We start from the raw sequence: 13,540 nt of genomic DNA on the forward strand, positions 1-13,540 counted from the left end.
GAGTGTTTATATCGCTCTGAAGTTTGGGAAGTCTGTATCATTGAACGGCGTTTGGAGTAGAGTTTTCTTTCTAAAAAACATTTTCTTAAGATCAAATTTTCTGAAATTCAGTAGGTAATACATGATTAATACTTAATGCATATCTAAATCAAATTCTAGGAAGAATTATTTTATTTCATGCAGGTATGTATCAAAGTTTATGAAAGGTAATTTTTTTTTTAAATTTTCCACTATCCAGATTCTGGGCAACAACAGCCAAGTTCTGTTGGAAATCAGTCCCACTCTGCCTCGGATCCTGGGCCAATCAGAGCCACTGCACCAATGTGGCGATGCAGCAGGATTATGCATATGCAGCGAGAATTACATCCAACGCTTTTGTCTTCTCTGGAAGGCATTGTAGATCAGATGGTCTGGTTCAGGGAGAATTGGCATGAAGAGGTATTTGGCTTTAATCCACCTTCATATGTAGGTATTATCTAAGGAAAGGTTAGCTGCAAAATATTTATCTTGAATTATTTTTAAACATTAAACCATAACTATTTTGTTTTGATTAGTAAACTGATGTATTTGTAGAATTGATAGTTCTGATTGGAGTTTTAAGGAGCTTGGTTATTTCTGGAAGCGATACAGAGGTTTCCCAAAATTACTAACTTGATGAATGCCCTCTAGGACTTAAGCTGTTGCCAGTACCAACTGAAAATTTATATTTGTATGTTAAGTTTCACAGATACTATGTTCATTGTTGATCTGGTGGTCTGTGACAGGTGGTGATTATTTTCAAAATTTAAATTATAGCAGAGAGCAGATGGGCATGCCACTCCGCTTTTATTTGCCTCTCAAAGTGCCAGGCTATTCTGTTCTGTCTATCTAGCACGGTGTTTGAAGAAGGATTCCTTATATCACATGATTTTCTAATACATCACAAAATATGAAATTTAAAACTTAGTTGCTGTTGAACAAGCAAGGTGTACTTTGTGGTGAAGCATTTCCACTGCTCGGTTTGTTCGTTTGCAGTGCTAGTAAGAATCAGTGCTGTCATGCTGATTGGCCATCTGATGAAATTTAGAAGTACATTTTAAAATAAATGTTTCTGAGAGGATCAATTTACCATATAAAATGCATTGTGGGAATAAATACTTGGTGTCTACTCAGAAGGCCTAATGTTCCTGACTATTTTGTCTTTTTTTTTTAAATCCTTAGGTTCTTAGACAACTGCAGCAGGGCTTGGCGAAGTGCTATTCAGTTGCCTTTGAGAAAAGTGGAGCTGTTTCAGATGCCAAAATCACTCCTCATACACTAAATTTTGTCAAGAAGTTAGTCAGCACTTTTGGAGTAGGTCTTGAGAATGTCTCTAATGTGTCCACCATGTTCTCTAGTGCAGCCTCAGAGTCACTAGCTAGGAGAGCACAGGCAACAGCTCAAGATCCCGTGTTCCAGAAGTTAAAAGGGCAATTTACAACAGGTAAATGTTTAAAATGTTTTTGTTTTTTTTTTTAAATGTTACTTTTACTCTCCAGAGGAGTTTCCCACCCAAAGTTCAATTGTGAAGTTATTCTGCTTTTTTATTGGTCTTCCACTAATTTTCGTGGGATTAGATACAGAAAACAGCACACTTCTGTCATTCAGAAAACCCGAAATACTTTGTCTGTTCCAGTCTTCTGGGGAGCAATAAAGATAATTCAAGTGAAAAACAGACCTCAACATAGAGAATGAGTATATTGTTGTATTCTGTAACTTAAAACTGTGGTTTAATCACATATGTGTTTAAAGATAAATTAGATTACTTCACTATAATATTTTTGCAATTTGCGCAAATAATTATTTGACAATAATGCTCTCTGTTTTATGGTGATGCCAGAATTTAATGAAATTTTCACCCCAGAACTCCGAACTGACAATATTGTGTGAAGTCTTTCAAAACAGCCTACTTCTGATGAGTAAGATTGCTTTAGTGTTTTGGATAAGTAGGTTATAAAAATTTAATTACACCAATTTACATCATTGTTGGGTAAATTGAATCAGTAACTTTAATCGGATCTAAAAAAGATACTTAAGGGAAGTAGCTTTTTTGCTTCATTTGTTTTCTCTGTCAGTGGAGTTACATGTTTGAGTATCTGATATTGATTTAAAATTCTAAGAAAAGCTTGTGTACATAGAGTGTATTTTTGATATATTTGGTGAAAAGTGTTAAGGCCACACAGCTATATATGACAGAAGGTGCCACTGGTTGGGACACTGGTGACACTGTGTTTTGGATTGCCAGGATTTTGAGTTTTGTATAAATTCCTGTCTAAACCACATCAGCTTTTCCTTAAAGGTAACTGTGGAATTAGATGAAAATTAATTGTTAAATATAGGAGTTGGGGTTTTTTTTTAACAGAAGAACTCAAACTCACTAGTTGTTCAAAACTGGAAAGGTAGAATTTTTGTCAGGACCTGGGTTTTCATCTTTTTCTGAATCTGCTTTTCTCTTTACCCTGCTGGGACCCTGACTTAGATGATGCTGGCTTGAGTTGAAACTCTATCATCTTAGCTTTTATGATGATTTAAAAAACACCTCCTTTCCATATCAAGCTGGTTCCTCTGCAAAAGTTAATCTTGCATTGAAAAGTTACTCTCTTTAGAATTCTGAGTTACATAAAGTTGCCTTAACTTAAAATTGTTTGAGGTCAACACAGCTACTAAGCATTTACAGTGTTTGACAAGTAGACTTGTGGTGTTTTTTCAAGCATTTTACCGGTAAAGTTGTGAAAATAAGTGAACTGATGGAAATCTTGTGAAAGCAATGCAGTTGTAGATATGGCCTGTGTATCTCATGCACGCTGTGTATTGCACGATGTCCTTTGTGAGGCACAACAGTTGCATGACAGCAGACAATGAAAGTCCTGAACCATATGATTAAATTTTTAATGGATGAAGCGTACTAGGGAGGGAAGTGGAAGTAGAAACATTTTGTGTGTCTTTGATGGAAGCTTACAGGGGAAAAAAATAACATTTAATACAAGTTTAGTCTTGTTTTTCATTTTTAATAATAGTTTGTATGTCTTTACATTGCAATAATAGTATAGTCAACATTTATTGCTGTAAGTGTTGATATGCTCGGGTTTTGTTGGCTCCGAGTTATTTTTGGCCTGTTGTAGTACATCTTATTTTATTTCCTTTGAGTGTTAAGAGAGATCTGATGTTTCAAAAAGTGTAAATGAAAACTAAATACAACACCAGGCTCGAGTCTGCAAAATCTAAACTAATGTTTCAGCACATTTCTAGAGAACCAATTAAGAAAGTTTAATTACAATTCAGTTACAGTGTTTTAGTTAAAATAAATGGAGAGGATTTTCACTTTCTTTATGCTGTTGTGTACTTTTTGCATGTCTTTAAGATATATGTGGCATTTAAGGTTTTCAGGTTTGCTATCTAATCTTATAATTTATAATGAATTATATGGAACAACACATAAAACAAAGAACAACAGCATAGGCCTGGACATAAAAATCATTCAAAGTCATAAAAGGCAAAGTGCTTCATATAAACTTCAGTTTAATAATAAGTAATTACTTTCTGTTTTTGTTTTTGTTTTTTTTTTTGTTGAAGACTTCATTTACTATTTTTCAAGTGTGATTAAATACAAATGTCTACAGGATTAAAATAATTATTTTCCTTAGTACTAGATTTGATTTTATTTTAATCTAATAAACTCAGTGTTTTAATTCACAAATGATGTGTGGGAAAACAGAAGAAATGAAACTGATTGATACTTACGCATTTTTGTAATGTAATTTATTGTGCAGAAAATGAAAATAAGTATTTTTTTTATTTTGCAATAACAGTAAAGTATACATAAATGAATAGGATTGTAATTACTGTACTAGAGATAGCAAAGGCTGTTCTAACATATGAGAAGCCATTTGTAAATCATGCATACTGTGTCCTTTTGTCACACTAGAACGTTCATGTTTGTTTGTTTTCCTGATTCTCAGTACCAGTTGCGTTTAGATGATGGGCAGATAATTACAGTGGTTGCCTTCCATTTCAAAAGTATCTAAGTGGAGGAGCTGTCTTGAAGTAAACTGTTTTCTTCAATTATTTCCAGATTAGCATTGACAGCAATGTTTTATAGACACTTTCAACTCTGTTTTGTTGCATAATCTCTTCCCCCAATGTCTGAGTTGCATTTTGATTCCTGTTGGGAGCCACTGGGGACTCTCGCACTGTTTCTTACATTCTAAATGCTTTGCCTGCAGTAGTCTGGACCATTGGAGCTGTGATAGGTCATCTTTTTCCATCCTAGCGTTATGTATTTTAAAACCAAATTTTGCTTTGAATTTTTTTTCCTGGAACTTCAAATGCATAGTTCTTTGACCATCTGTTCTTTGTTCCTTCTCTCCTTTTCTGCTAAACCTTTGATATCAAAGAACAGGCAAATGCTGAGAAATGCTCCCTTTGAGAGCTCTCTCAGCAGTGAAAGGAGGAGAAAAACTGCCTCAATTGTTCTTCTGTAGGCAGATGATAGTTTAGCGTTTGGATCTTGCTTCTTTCTGCAACCATCTCTCCAATGAAGCTGAATAAGAATGGAAAATTCCAAAATATACCCTTAAAGGGCAATATAATTTACTTGAGAGTTTTGGCACCCAGCACAATGAATTCCCTGCAGCAAATGGAAACTCTAATCAGAAGGAAGCTTCTTGAAGTCCTACTGTTTCTCTGAAGTGTGGGGAGAGGGCAGGGGGAAGAGCTGTTATTAATTTTCAGTTTTTTAAAGTTTTTTTTTTTTTTTCTTTTCTCAGAAGTGAGCATAGTATCACTTGGGTAGCTCTTTATTTCCATTCAAAGTTTTAGATAACAGGATGTTATTCGGAAAGTCCAGATCAAGAGATTGGAGTTGATGGTATATTTGACCTTGGTCTGGTCTTTGCAGTCTTGGTTTTCTAGAGCTGAGTGATAAAGCAGAAGTCCTGTTTCGTAATTCTGCTTACCTGTCACTGAGATTTTTCATGTTGGTGGCTGTTTTTCTAAAGTTCTTGTGAGATTAAAAACAATGTTTGAGAAAGTACAGAGTATATCAGTGTCTGAATAATAACTTCAAAAGCAAGACAGCTCTTCTCTCTCGGAGAATGCTTGGATCTTCTTCAGTATCACAGGTATAAAGGATTTGAACTGCAAAGCTGAGCTTACATTTCAGTCCAAGTTGGCATCTTCCATGATGGGTGTCCTGGCTCTTTAGTTGAAGATCTGGGGTCATGAACCTTAAGTGTAACCAGGCTTTGGCTATGGTCAGAATAATCTTTAAATCTTGCAAATGAACTATTGCTATGCTAAAGCATTGACTGCCTGTTACTTTTAACAGAACTATTTTCTGCCAGTTTAGCAGGAGGGGCTTTTTTAGTTGTTAAGGCTTCGTTTGGAGGTGTTTGCTCTGCTTTTTGATGCTGTGGTAATGTTCTCTAGGTCAAGGCGTTTTGGGGGAACAGGGGATGTGGTGCTCTAATTTTGCTGACTCAAGTGTATTCTTTTTTGTGTTGTTTAATGAGAAGTGATGGTACAGCCCTTGTTCAAATATTTTTAAGCTTTATCTAGCTGTGTTAAGAACCATGGGGATGTTTTAGGTCTGTTTCACTGGCAGGAAGACTCTGCCCCTGTTTGTCCTTGCACAGAGAGTGACAGAAACTTGCCAGTTATGCTGGGTTGGATGGATTCAGGTAACAATTTCCGAGCCGTTCAAGACTTGGAATGAACGCGTTTGTTTGAAATACGTATATCACATTGTGAAATCTTTAGCAGCATTGAGAACAGAGAGTGAGCTTCCTCAATTGCCGTCTGTCTCACGGTCTTCTGGGAATCTCCCCAGTAAAGATGAGGGGGTAAACTTCCTGTGCTGTTCAGGAAAAGATGGTGTAAGTCATAAGGTATTTTACACCAGCGTGTGTTAGCTTGAGAGAGATGTTCTCCAGTAGTAAGTAGTGAACAACTGGATCTGTTTGAAACAGAAATGCTATTTCTATAGATGTCTGCAAGCAGAGAGACTTCTGTACACAAATAATGTCTGGTCTTGTATTTCCCTTTCTTCCAGCTGGAGTGATTTTTCTTCTCAGATGGGCTCTCTGTGACATGAGCAGAAAGACTAATTGAACTCTCTGTTTTTCCCATCTGCTGCTGGGAAACAAAACAACAACAAAAATCCTAAAATAGGCATTTCAACAAACTAGAGCTATTCTCCTGACTTTTTTTGTAGGGAATATATTTTGATGCATATTTTTGCTACTTTAGTGATTCACATTAGCACAAAAACAAGTTGTAGTTTGGGGATACTTTCCTGTGCTTCAAGGATCCAGGAGATAAACGATTCAATAATTTTTTCAATTTCATGAAATTATTTACTCCCACTGCTCACTAGAGGGTAGGCTTGGGATTATAATATGAGTGTTGTACAGTGATACTGCAATAGATGCACAGCCCATACCACGTAGAACAAGAGAACGGAATATTGCAGAGTTACACTAATTTCTAACATCCGTAAATATGAGATGGTATTTTTCATTATAGACTTTTTTCTGCTAGAACTGGAAAGGATTTTTTATGTGCTGTTGTTTTGCTATTTTGTGCTAATAGAGTTAAGACTTTCACTGAAAGCTTTTAGCATGTCAGTATATTGTGGATACACCGTGCAGTATGTTGGGTTCTTTGTTCTCTGGTGAAAGGAATTCTAGGTTGCATTATTTTATTTGGTAATTGTATCTTGTATAAAGAAGAGAACTTGGAGAACAAGAGTGTAAGTGTAGAATTGTATGAACTTCTGGCTAAAAGAACAAATGTTCTAACCTTGTTTGTAGGAGTAAGTCTTGTGGATAATCAGAGTTTTCAGTGGTTTTAATTGTGGTTAAGAAAAACTTCTATATGCAGTAATAACTGTGTGCACATACTTAATTCACCGTGAGCAGACTTGCAGAGAGAGGCTTGTAGTGTGTTTATGTGGTCATATTAACTTCCTCTCTGAGCAGCACTCATGATTGTTTCATTTTGGTGTTTTTTTGGTTTTTTTTTGGTTTTTTTTGGTCAGCTTAGGAAAATGTGTGTATGTAATGTACCGAAACATAGATTCTGCAATAAGATTCAAACTTGGTTTTGAGACCATGTTCATCTTCTGTTGTATGGAACCATAATGAAGATTCTACCTTCTTTGTTTCTTTCTTGCTGTTGCTTTTTCACTTGTAATATATTGAAATTAAAAATTACATCTTGTAGACTCTGCTGTAGAAATGCCTTTTAAAAATTCAGGTCAGTTAGTTAACTTGTGTAATTTTGGACCCCATGACTAATGAGGTTTACAGAGAGAGCAGTTTGCCTTCTTGACCGAACGTGTTTAAACTCTCCTTGTGGTACTGAAGTGCCGAACCATAATTCCATTTGTGCATGTGGTGTATTTTCCCTCTTTGGGAAATTCAAACACGTTTATTTATTTGCTGTGTTCTGAAACTATAGTGAAATCAGTGTTGAGAAGATAGCATTGGTTTTGGCCAAATGGCCAAAATGGTTGACACTGCAGTGATTTCTATTACAGAATTATCTGTCTAGTGGATTGAAGACCATGTATTGACCTTGAGAAGGTTCCTACTTCACTTGAATGTCAGCTAGGCGAGATAGCTCCACACTGCTGTACTGTTATGTTGCAAAGCAAAGAGCAGGCTGTTTGCACAATATTGTCATTTTTTGCTTAGGCTGTCATATCTGTTCTTCCTATGGTAGCATGCAATAGTTATCTAAGCCAGCAAAGAATGAAGAACATCTTGCAGCTCAGAATAGGCAAATAATAGTCATAGCAGTTCTACTATTTGTCCTGCAGTTGCTCACAGATTCTACACTGTATCCTCATTAAGGCTGTTTCATCCCTTTTAAAAGAAGTAAAAAGCCTCCACTGGTTGTAAATAAATAAATCACTTTTAATGAAACAAGCAGAAAATTATAGTGCTAGAGTGTAAAATAAGCTTACTTTTCCTCTTTCACTAAATGATCTGATCTGATCTATCGATTGGTTCATTACTGTTTTCTTTCTGTGCAATGTCTGGTTGCACTATATAGACAGTTAAATACAGTAATAATACTATTTAAAATTTTCATAGAATGTTTTCCTAATATTTACATGACTGTAAAATAGGAAAATCTTGTGTATTTTGTTATTTACTAAATAATAGAGAATATTTTAGAGCTGTGTACAGAAAAGAGGTAGGAGATTCTGACAGGTTTAAGTTATACATAATTTTAGGACTTTACTAATTAAGATTTTCTATAGAGGTGTAATATTTGACAGAGTGTGTCTTTTAAGGGCACTACAGCTCCATGTGTCTGTTCAGTTTGCACTGTTGGATTGTGTGATTTGAACTCCTCCAGCACCTACTGTTGCAGTGTTATTGCTGTTCTATGCTCTGACTCTTCCTTAATGATTCGTGTCTCTTCTGCGTTTGCCTGAACCTGCTAGATTCCTTTGTGTTTAGGGTCCGTAGGTAGCTGTTTCTCCGGACTTGTTTGGTAGTATGCTTTCCTTTTTCTCTGCTAATTGCTGGTCGTAGTAGCTTTCCATTTTGCTATAAACCAGTGTGATGCTTTTCTACATAACAGGTATGTGTGCTGTATGTGGGACTCTGAAGTATTTTGCTTGAAGGCATGTGGCTGAAAGAACCTCTTTGAAAATGCAAACTTCAGACACTTGATACTTAAATACCCTGTATAGAATTTGAAATGCTGAGGATGTATATACATACTTTTTTTTCTTTTAGACTTTGACTTCAGTGTGCCAGGGTCAATGAAACTTCACAATCTTATCTCTAAACTGAAGAAATGGATCAAAATTCTGGAGGCAAAAACTAAACAGCTTCCAAAGTTCTTCCTCATAGAGGAAAAGTGCCGCTTTCTAAGTAATTTTTCAGCTCAAACTGCAGAAGTAGAGATACCTGGAGAATTTCTTATGCCAAAACCAACACATTACTACATCAAGATAGCAAGGTAATGTAAAAATAGTTGTAGTTCTGAAAACAGAAAAGAAAATTAAAACCTCCTCCACCTATCCACTCTGCAAAAGTAGTTGTGTACATTTCATATATTTAAATTACATATCTAGAGTAATATTTTGGCATAACACCTTAATTTTTTTTATTTATCCTCTGGTAGTTTTACATTGCCTCACTAAGCAACTGTACTGTTACATGAAGAGTATATTTGGTTTTCTTTTGTGTTGATATAAATTGAGATTCATTCTTCTATTGCAGTCAATAGAGGTACTATTCTTCAACATATTGATAAAGGTCTGATTTAATGATTAATTTTGCTCAAGACCTGTGTTTTCTTAAAAACAAATAAACAAAATGAAACAGAAGAGCTTTTTCATTGCAAAATAAAAACCATGGGCTAGCTGGATAGTAGAAATGTACCTTGTAATACAGTTGCACTGCCTTATTTGGTGGGTTGGTTTGTTTTGTTTTGTTTGGTTTGGTGGTGTTTTGGTTTTTGGGGGGGTTTATTTTTGCGGGGTTTTTTTGCCTTTTTTTTTTTACATCATGATTTAATCTCAGGGGAGATTACCTCAGGTGCTTTAATATCCCCTTCTTCCTGATAGGTTTATGCCCAGAGTGGAAATAGTTCAGAAACACAATACTGCAGCCAGAAGACTCTATATCCGAGGCCACAATGGAAAGATTTACCCGTATCTGGTAATGAATGATGCTTGCCTGACGGAGTCTCGTAGAGAAGAGCGGGTGCTACAGCTTCTTCGCCTTTTGAACCCCTGCTTAGAGAAAAGGAAGGAAACCACAAAAAGACATTTGTTTTTCACAGGTACTGAAAAGAGAGATTTTATATTAGTTTTAAATGTGTTATACTCCAAGATTATAATTGCTAAAGTTTTTGACAGCTACTAATCACTGATACTGAAGTTTTTGAATATTCAGAAGGTAAATTCACATCTGTCTAGGTGATTAGTCTTTTCTGGCATAGCAGGACCCCTCTGAAGAAATAAAGTTAATTGCATATGATCTAGGGTGTTTTTAGAAGAGCTTATACACACCATTTATTGTATAAAGTTCAGCTGTGAATAACATATATAAGGCAGAGGCATGCCATTTGGATCTGTTGCTATGGAAATGGATACATGTACTTCAGAACTAGCATTTAGAGACAATTGGAGAGGGACAGAGCAGAACTTTTTCTCCTCAGGTTGCAATATAGGAATATTGAATTTCTTTTACCTCTTCCACATGACACGGAAGAATTTTTTTGTAGAGCTTTGGAGTTGATATAGTTTCTCAATTCTCTTATAAGAGAACATATCTTTGTAATTTTTCAAGTAGCTTTATATACCCATGGTCATGTTTACTTTCAGGAATGTATACTGACTGGTTAGTTTTTGACAAATAGAATACATTAATAATCTAGATATTGGATGCAGGGCTTCTGCTGAGCATACTTCTACGATCCTGTAAAAGGTTCCTTGGTTTGGAGAGTGGTCACGCATTTAGGCATTTCAAAACAGGAACAGGGAATGAAGGCTGAACACACAATCTTATTTCTTTCTCTTTCGTTGTGTATGCTGGCTATTTCCTGTGTCGATTATAAATAATTCATTCATTAAATGAGAAACGGAGAATATCAGAGTCTTGCCTGGCAACATACTTTATCTGTTTGTGATTCAAATACTAATGGAAATGCTTTAGAACAGTTGAAGTCTTGTGTTTTCCAGATACTAAAGTTGTTGGCGAATTCCAGCTTACAGCTGTGTAGTTACTTCATATTAATATATAAATACTTTCTGTTTCCGAAGGTCAATGAATCACTTATAACTTCATATAAATGAGTTCTGTACATTGCATTAGTCAGTTCTAATAATCCTTGGCTGGTGAGCAGAAAGTATGTTACAGATAAAAGAAACTTTAATCAAAGACACTGAGACAAAGCTGCTATTTTGCTGTTGTCCTTTTAAAAAGTGCTGAGATGTGATTTTAAAAGAAGTATGGTTTAATCAGTCCTCCTTTTGGGGCTAATAGTCTCTGTTAAATGTCATGGGCTCAGGTGGCCAGATGATGCGCTTACAGAGCTAGAAATGCATGTTTGAGTTCTAACTTTAAAAAGACCAAAATGTACAAGCCAAAGGGTTTGTTATAGCAAAAGGTTAATATAGTGTCTCTACATATGTGAAGACAATTTTGCATCACTCTGAGGCCAAAATAACAGAAATGCAGTAGATAAAGCCTTGAAACACATGATAAACAAGGCTACTGATACAGAAATATAACCTCTGTATAAGATGATAACGTTTTCCTTGAAAGGGATGTTTTTAAACTATGGTGGCTTTGGAAAGCATTCTGTACCTTGTGGTTCTATACTATTTAAAAGAACTTAAAGAACATTAATTTCTCTGCTGCTGGAGGTTAATGGAAGCAGACTAGAAGAAATAGGTCATTAACACCGCTTCTGCAGAATGCATTTTCTCTTTAAGACTGAAGAAATTACATCAAACAATTTAAATGCTTTTAAATAACTTTTTCCTGTGTTTCTGAGGTTAGTTATTACAGCTTCTGAGGGAAATGATGAGAACAGTTCTGGTGGTAACTGGAGGTTGCTGTCAAACAGCACAAACAGTGTCACTGGAAAAGCTAGCCATGGAAGAGCCCTTGTCTGCCTTGATGTAGGTGTGGACATACGTAAGACTCAGTAGGATGATACATCTGTTGAGCACCATGAAAGTGCAAACAGGGTTTTTGAAAGTTTACTGCTCATCAAGGAAAAGCTCAGTGGCTTTTCTCATTATTGAATATTTTGATGTGTCTCCCCAATGTTATTTTCAAGTGGTGTCATTTATACATCTATTCCTCAACTATATTCAGATTTTTTTCCTCCGGTTTTTCTGAATCACTTTAAATACCCTATTGAGTTTAGTAGTTTTGTTCTTCAGAGTAATTTTGATTACCTGACACTGGCATTATGTTAATAAGATATTATTAACCCATTTCTATCTGAACAAAGGGTTAACCTCTTTTCTGCAGGTAAAGAAAAGTAGGAAGAGTAACAAGTGCTCAATATTTTTTGATAATATAGTGGATGATTCTGTTAAGATAAAAAAATCTGTTATCATACTTTAAAGGAGCTTGTGAATTAGTTATGAGTGTAGTAATAAAAATTTTCTCTTGATACTCTTCAGTTGATTGTCACAGTCGTGTTTTAAGGGCTGGTAGTTGCATGCTAATTCTTAGTATTTGAGTTATGAGTTAACTGTTTTGTTTTGTTTTGCTCTGTCTGCTGCCCCCTTCCCTCCCCCATTACTCCTAGTCCCCCGTGTTGTAGCAGTTTCTCCACAGATGCGTTTGGTTGAAGACAAAAATTCCCTGGTGGAGATCTATAAGCAGCGCTGTGCCAAGAAAGGCATTGAGCATGACAACCCTATTTCTCGTTACTATGACAGACTGGCAACAGTCCAAGCACGGGGGACTCAAGCTAGCCATCAGGTATTAGAATATATAATGAATTTTAATTAAGAGCTTTTATTGAGGGCTCTGTTGTACTGTGTGCAATCCCCAACCCCAGACTCTTGACCTCTCATTAGATGGGACGCAGATACATATTGCAGAGGTGATGTTTTGATTTTTTGGGGTTTATTTTGGTTTTGTTTAATGTTATTCTTGGGAACTATTACATCTCTTTTGTATTTTAGATTATCTTGTAAAGCTTAAAAAAAGCTGTATTTGTTTTATTCTAGGTTGTTTTGGGTAACTGCAGCTGAAAACTGACAAGGCATTTATTGCTTTTTGGTCCTTTCATATAGTGCTTTGAAAATAATTTATAACATGGGAAAAAACATTCCTAATTTACATAAGCAGTTACAGCATGGTATGGGATGCAGCTTCCCCATGTTTTTCCAGTGTGCCTCCTGAAATTGCCAGTGTATTCATTTCATCTGAGTCAAATAGAAACAGTTGCATAATCTCACCCTAATAAATGATAGTACTCAGAAAGAACAAAGCTCCCTCTCTCTGTAACCTCCGTCAGAAATCCAATTATGATAAATAAGGTTATTTTATGTTTTTTATCTTAAGGTTAATGCAAATTCTTACATATAATACCAGTCCCATTTTAAATATAGCTATTAGAAAATCCACGGTATACATGTATCACAGACATCATTTAGAGAAACTATCTTTTCAGGCTTTCTTTGTTACAAAAGAAAATGAAGTGTTATGTAACATCTGATTCTATTTTGAGAATTTTTCCTTCAGGTTATGAAACTCTAACAGCCATTTAATTGAAGTCAGTATGACTATCGTGCTTTCTGGTGTAATACAATAGACCCTAACTTTATTTCTTTTTCTAATTAATTAGGCTGGTATATGCTACAGTAATTAAATATTTTGGTAGATTGCAAATGTTTACATCTAGGGAAAACACTACTGCAAAGCATACACTTAGAGAGACAGTTGAATACAGCTCTCAGCTTTTATCTGTGTATTTTTGAGGTAATTTTACTGTAATAGCACATGTTAAAAATTACTTTACCCAGTGTCTT

The 13,540-nt window shown here is 35.5% G+C and overlaps 1 protein-coding gene across 1 annotated transcript in view; it reads left to right on the forward strand.

The window, feature by feature from the left end:
• The window catches only part of LOC104464834 (transformation/transcription domain-associated protein), a gene marked incomplete at its 5' end in the record, with an annotated part of 44,989 nt that overhangs the window by 26,823 nt on the left and 4,626 nt on the right, over positions 1 to 13,540 (forward strand). The window contains 5 exons of the mRNA XM_010077673.1: positions 239 to 438; positions 1,201 to 1,462; positions 8,769 to 8,994; positions 9,605 to 9,822; positions 12,310 to 12,485. Of these exons, the coding sequence (XP_010075975.1) occupies positions 239 to 438; positions 1,201 to 1,462; positions 8,769 to 8,994; positions 9,605 to 9,822; positions 12,310 to 12,485 (1,082 nt within the window). The remainder of the gene's footprint in view (positions 1 to 238; positions 439 to 1,200; positions 1,463 to 8,768; positions 8,995 to 9,604; positions 9,823 to 12,309; positions 12,486 to 13,540) is intronic.

The sequence above is a fragment of the Pterocles gutturalis genome, unplaced genomic scaffold, assembly GCF_000699245.1.
Source record: "Pterocles gutturalis isolate BGI_N339 unplaced genomic scaffold, ASM69924v1 scaffold6233, whole genome shotgun sequence".
In the NCBI taxonomy this organism is placed as follows: domain Eukaryota; kingdom Metazoa; phylum Chordata; class Aves; order Pterocliformes; family Pteroclidae; genus Pterocles; species Pterocles gutturalis.